This window comes from Telopea speciosissima, chromosome 6, assembly GCF_018873765.1.
Source record: "Telopea speciosissima isolate NSW1024214 ecotype Mountain lineage chromosome 6, Tspe_v1, whole genome shotgun sequence".
Classification (NCBI taxonomy): Eukaryota; Viridiplantae; Streptophyta; class Magnoliopsida; order Proteales; family Proteaceae; genus Telopea; species Telopea speciosissima.
The window spans coordinates 68,615,252-68,621,949 of NC_057921.1; the positions used below are offsets into that span (position 1 = coordinate 68,615,252).

A 6,698-nucleotide genomic window follows, 5' to 3' on the forward strand; every position below is an offset into this window, starting at 1 on the left:
TTTTCACTTGGGTGGTAATGTGGTATCAGACCAGATAAGGTTTTAAAATGGTCTAAAAAACCAAGGTTTCAATATTTTGACGGGCTGAGCATAGACACATACATGATACATGTAAATAATCCCACCCTTTGGCTTCTGCTCTCTCACACTCTCTTTCTCTCCAAAGTCTGAACACAGTTTACCAAAAAAAAAAAAAAAAAGTCTGAACACAGTAGCAGCTCCAAGGAAGTAATGCAGCAGTCACAGCAGATGCTTCCCATGATTCCTTCATTTCCTCCGAGAAACATCACAACGGAACAGATTCAGAAGGTGCGATTCCATTTTTATTATCATGTCCTCTCCTCAATTTTAGGGATTTCCTTTTTCTTCTTCTCTTTCTTTCCGCACGGGTCTTCCAGTTATCCGGAAGATATTCGATTTCAGGCCCTCTCTAAATAATATTACTTTTCCTTCCGTTGCTTCTTCCAAGTGCTTATGCAGTGTGTTTGATCCACTTAAGGTTTGCATGCATTTGTTTTCCCAGCTGTTTAAATTTTGTATTTTTTTTACCCTGAGTTGGGCCGTCGAATCACGGGAACCGTGCTTTCAAATCACCTGAACTCTACGGATGGTTTTTTGCCTACTTCTTCGCAGGATTTCTAATATTTCTTCATTTCCTCAAACTAGAAGTTCAGTTATTATCGATGCCCAATATTACTCTGCTACTTTAATGTTCTTCAGCCTTCGATAGTGAATCTCCCCCTGGCTCAATGCTCTTGGCCAGTAAATATCACTGTTCTCTTATTCCAACAAGACCACGTCACATTGTTACACATATGAAACTAGTGGGATATGGGACTCTGCCAACCCTGATATATGCTAAGATTACTTTTTAATTTATAGAGTTACCTCTTACGTTGAACTAAACAATGGGACTTATAGATAAAATGTGTCATATTTCATGGTCAAGGATATAAATATAAGTACCCCCCCCCCCCCCTTTTTTTTTTTTTTGTGTGTGTGTGTGTGTGTGTGTGGGTGGGTGGGTGTTCAAAGTAGCAATGTTATCTTTACCAAGTGGGAAAGAAAAGAATGAAGAACATTAAATTCTTTTTGCTTCCTGTTTGATGGCTTTAACAATTGATGTCATATCTGTAATCTTTATGATGCCACATATTCAATGTTCCATTCTATCTAGGCCTCCCTAGATGCTTGCCCAGTGACATGGAAATTTGAAGAGAATGAGGAGATTGTTGTCTTTAATATCCATTCCTCTTCAAGGATGTGTCTAAATGTTGTTAATAGCAGCTTTGAAACTACACTTATAGACACCCTTGAAGGTACTCCATCTCTATATTGTGTTTGTACTTTGCCTAATATTGAAGGTTAGTGGTAGTCCTTTGTCCTTTGATAAAAACCTGGAAAAGAAATGAGTGGGAAGTATTAAACTTTTGACAGTTGTGTTCTGGACTGGAGTAAACTTTTTCCTGGCTTTCCACTCTGTTGCTCTCTTTTGTTCCTTGACTGAGCAATTACCCCGTCTGTTATTATTAGTTTTGTTATTACTATTACATAACTTAGCGTGGATGTTTTTGAACTCTCGGATAGACTGCCGCAATCCCCCCCCCCCCACATCCCTTTTGGATAATAATTAAAGGACTGTGCCATGATTATTAAAGGATATAAAATGGACAAAGCCCCATCTCTCCCCTAAATGGAACTGTTTATTTATCCACACCATCTGTTCAACCATCCTTTTGTGAGATAATTGTAGCTTATCAGCTGGTCCAAAACTGGTATTTTTTGTAGACTACTGGGTTTTTTTCCATGTGGTATTTGTACCAAGATCAAAAGTAATAGAAGCTACTCTATGCAATGCTCTGTTACGTTTTTTAAGCATTGCAAAATTAATAATAAATGCTCAGTTATATGGTGAAATATATTGTATAATATACTTTATTCATTCCTGCCTATCATCTTTCTAGTGTACATATGCTACTGTCAACATTTGAATGGGATGGCCAAGCAAAGATTAATGTAGCCGATCCCAAACAGTTGGGATTAGGCTTAGTTGAGTTTAGTATACCACTATTAAAATGTAGGGAGAATGTTCTCAGTGGAGCCTCCACCACCGCCCCCATAATCTGCCTCTCTCCTCTGCCCATATGCGTCATTTCACATGGGGAAGAGAAAGAGAATGTGGGGGGCGCTGGCAGAAGCTGCGCTCCCGCACAGAGAACATTCCCTAAAATTTATGTGCTTATAATAAATGTTTAATCTTAATGTATTTGTGTTTTCCACTAACTAATGGCTATATCTGTAAGTTCTCCCCTCCAAACTTTTGTTCATAACTGCTACTTCTTGGTTTCATTACGCTTCAATGTCTTTAATCGTAATTGCTGCTCCTGGAACTTGGAGAGTTGACTGTCTCACCTGTGCTTCTAAAGCCGTAATGCAGTATGGGTATATCCTATTAATGTTGTCACTTAAACTTGTCTTTGTCAAGATCTTAATGACTCTATTTGGAAGGCCAATGATATTTTTCAGGGACCTCATTTGTTGGATTATTTGATGGATTAAGTGGCCCATAACTTGTGGTTCTAATGTTGATGATATCTTATTCTTTATGCAGTTCCTGGACGAAAACAAAAAGTTGATTTTGGCAATTTTGGACAATCAAAACCTTGGAAAATTGGCCGAATGTGCCCAGTAAGTGACTAATCTCTGGGTATACCTATACAGGCACCCATCGTATTACAATGAAGAATTCTCATTTAGTTTCTGGTTTTGAGTGACCAATTCCTGCAACTTTTCTTCGCAGAAAGTGTCTTTCAGTAAATATTTATCCCATATACAGAGGTCAGTGACAGATAATGCACATCATCTTTCTTTTGTTCATGGGAGTTATTTGTTGGCCAAAAGGCCCAAATCAACCTTTTGAACCTTTTGCATATACTTAGCAAACTATAAAGATTATATGGTTGACTGTTTAGCGCCGAAACTAGAACAAAATCTTTAACACTATTCAAGGTGAATACCCAGACATAGATACAGGACCTTTTCTACAGATTTGTTTTCTTTGGTGTCCAGCTGAAACGAGAGCTATTATTCTTCCACTGATATGTTTCTCAACTAACTTGTTGCGCCTAACAGTTACCTGATACTTTTATGATTTTGGTGCATAAATCTTATCTAAGTTTAGTAGTTGATGTATCCACATCTCATAATTTACGTAGGTTCTAAAATATATTTTTACCTGCTGATTTTAAGGAAACTGCTAGCCTCATCTGTGTTGGATGATGCATGCTTGGGATCCCTGCCCTGAAGTGAAGCACACCCCCCCCCCCCCCCAAAAAAAAAAAAAAAAAAAAGGTCCACTGCATGGCTGAGATTCCCACTGTGTAGGACTTCTCTTGATTCCAAATACTGTTATCCTGGTGCACTTTCTGTTGATCTTGCTATCCTATTGTATGTTATGGTCATGTATTCTTAAATGAAATACTTGCTTACTGCGGCCTTGGGGAGGGGGTTGGAAGGGTGGAGGGGAACCAAAACAAAGAAAGAAGTGAAGGAGAGAGAGAGAAGTTGAAGATACAAACCAAGGTGGTTTTGCAGGTGCCATTTGCACTTTCATGGACTTCAAGGATAGATCGATTTCAGAAACCTTGAGTAAATTACCCTTCTGTTAATCATGCATCCATGCTTATATTATATTCAGAATTTTCTTGCACTGGAAATTTCAGTCTCAAATGACGGGTTGAATCAGGTTGGTAATTCATGGGAAGCTTTAACAAATTAAATTAAGGTAAACTTTTATAAGATGACTGTAGGACTAGCCATCCTTTATAGAACAGTCATTGGCCTGTGCCAACCCAAAATCATTCAGGATATGTCTTAGATGCTGACTTTGAGGATGCACTCATTTTATTGTCAGGGCTCTCTCTTCCAATTTTAGGATTTGCACGATCTAATAAATATTGAAGATTTAATCTTTGGAGGAATGTGTTAGTGGATGATACTAGCCATCATGCTGTGGACTTTAATCTTGAAAATTTGTTCTGATTTGAAGTTGAGAGTTGAGACATGCAATTTTGTTTCTGATAAAGATTTAGAACAAAAAAAATAGAATTCTGTTGCAAGTTTTCATTGTTATCTTCAGAGCTCTCACTCCCTGTGCCCCCTTTCTGTTTCCTTTTGCTCTTTATATGATGATAATATTACTTGGGCAGGTAAAAAGTCCCATGATTTCTGTTAATTTATGTCAGTAGAACTCTCCACATGGAACTGAGGTTTTCTTGGAGTGGTTTGTTATATACACTAGTTTACACGACACATGTTAAAGAATTTTAGACTGAATTGGAGTTAAACAACATGTCATCCTAGCTAATAGGTTTCCATGGATAGTAAGTACTCGGTATAAGCATTTGATGTATCATTTGTTCACGTCATCATTTGACATAATAATGTGATTTTGACATGCATCCTAAACATTTTTATAATGTGATTTTAATGGTACAACAAACTTCCGCACTCAAACATATCTATTAATCATGCATCCTAAAATTATTTGAGTGCGGAAGTTTGTTGTACCATTTGTTCACGTCATCATTGCCTGGGTAAATTCATAATATATCTATGTGTGAATCACATATAGGAGGCGGGGGAGAAAATGGTAGGATTTATTCTTGATATTGAACCATTAGAAGGAATTTACCCATCCTATGGTAATCAATGTTAGTCAAGGATCAGTTTCCATCAATTCGATTCTGATTGAATCATCTTGGAACCGATCAGACTGAGTCGAACTCGGCTGGACTTGGTCCAACTCAGTATGCTAGATTAGGGTTAATTGAGTCAAATTGGCCATTTTTTAAAACTGTGAATATAGTGAGCCAATCCTATAGACCCATGAACATTTTGTCATTTGCAGAAGGTTGAGATTTGTGTTTGTTCACAGTTACTGCACATGGGCTTTAGTTTTTCTAATCCCAGGGGAGAACCTCCATTACCTGTTTCTTGTATTAACAAGTTTTGCAACATCATATCTCAGGAAACTGTAGGTTTGGCTGTATTCAATTGTGAGCATTATGATATAGCTTTTTCTAGTAGTACTTGTATTTAACATTTTTATAATGTGATTTTGACATAATAATTTTAGGTACCAAGCTCAGCTTCAGAAGAATTTGATGTATCTAGCTGCAATTGCTGATGCCCAACCACAGGCAGCAAGCATGCCTCCTCAGGTAGGTTAGAAACCTGTTTGAGATGTGTTTCAGCAGTGAGCACTCATATCAAATTTTCACTGCAAAACTCCATCAACATTTGCAGATGGCCCCACAACCTGTGATGCAACAAGGAGGGCAGTCAGGGCAATACATGCAATATTCTCAGGCTGCAATGGCTCGGCAACCCGGTGTTTTTTCACCTAGGAACCCTCTGCAGTTTAACCCACAGCAAATCCAGGAGTATCAGCAACAACTTCAGCTACACCAACAATCTATGCAAGGTCACATGGGCATGAGATCTGGAGCCAACAATGGGATGCTTGCTATGCATAATGAGACCATTCTTGGAGGTGGCAGTGGTGCTAGTCAACCATCATCTGTGGGCCGAAGTGAATTTATGCATAGTGGTGGTGGTGGTGGCAGTGGCGGTGGTAATCCTGCAGGTGGTGCTTCAAGTGGATCATTAGACGTACGGGGAGAAAGCAAGCATGATGTATTAGAGGTAGGTTCTGGTGATGGGCAAGGGAACTTAGCAGCTGGACATGGCACTGCTGATGAGGAGGATGGCAACTGAAATAGGATGTTGATAAGAGTGCCAAAGGAATAGAGTAGCCCGTGTTGATGTTTCACTGTTTCTTATACTAGTGCTGCTATACTTATGTGGACTTCAATGTATGTTTCCGATACCCTCTTCTGCAAAATAGTTTTTATGTGCTTCAATGGACAGTTACGTGCTTGGGGTGAATTTTATATAAATTAATGCAGAAGAATGGAAAAACAGAATTTACATTGTACTAAGTTTACTTCTCTCAAACACACCAGAGGCAGGAATTAGGACGCTGTGCTCCATTGGACCATTATTTGCACCCCGCCACCCCCAACAACTTTTTTTTTTTTTTTTAGGTTTAAACAAGAAAAAAATCATCTGTTTATTTCAAGGTCAAATCCATGTAAAAGAAAAATCTTCAAGTAATATTAGTGCAAAACAGTAATATTTTTTTTGGCGGATGTGTAGAGAATAAATAGAGCCTGAGTGCCCCTTTCAGCACTAAGGCATGGCAAAATTGCTTATCAGACCTTGTCTATCAGGAGTCCTGTCTAAATCTAACCCTCCCCAATGCTGTTTCTGGTTTTTTTTTTTTTTTTTAATAATAATAATGCCATTCCTTATTACAGATCCGGTTTTTCAGACTTATGCTACGACCCTAAATCTCTTATACCCTGAAATTTAAGAAACAAAAAGGCTGTGTTTGGTATGTATTTTTGGAATGTTTTCTAAGTCGCTTTTGTATTTTTGAATAATAAAAAAAAAAATTATTATATGAAAATACGAAATCAACCTCAAATGCATACCAAACACAGCCTTAATTACACCTTTTGGGATTAGCTTGTGGTTTGTGTGATTACCAAAACAAAGGAAGCACCATCTTAAATTTACATAAACGAATAACTTCTGTTGCAGAAGCACCAACAAATATTCACTGAACGAATTAA

General features: G+C 38.0%; 1 protein-coding gene across 2 annotated transcripts; it reads left to right on the top strand.

Moving 5' to 3' along the window:
- Nucleotides 1–204: 204 nt before the first annotated feature.
- On the top strand, nucleotides 205–5,999 carry LOC122664441 (GRF1-interacting factor 2-like). Of its 2 annotated transcripts, XM_043860252.1 has the most exons (5): nucleotides 205–309; nucleotides 2,612–2,688; nucleotides 5,138–5,222; nucleotides 5,308–5,617; nucleotides 5,648–5,999. In XM_043860252.1, exons 1-5 carry the CDS (start codon nucleotides 232–234, stop codon nucleotides 5,776–5,778), a joined length of 681 nt encoding a protein of 226 aa, XP_043716187.1. In that variant the 5' UTR covers nucleotides 205–231; the 3' UTR covers nucleotides 5,779–5,999. The 2 variants fall into 2 exon arrangements, with proteins under 2 accessions (XP_043716187.1, XP_043716185.1); XM_043860250.1 differs by having other exon boundaries at nucleotides 5,308–5,999.
- Nucleotides 6,000–6,698: the final 699 nt, after the last annotated feature.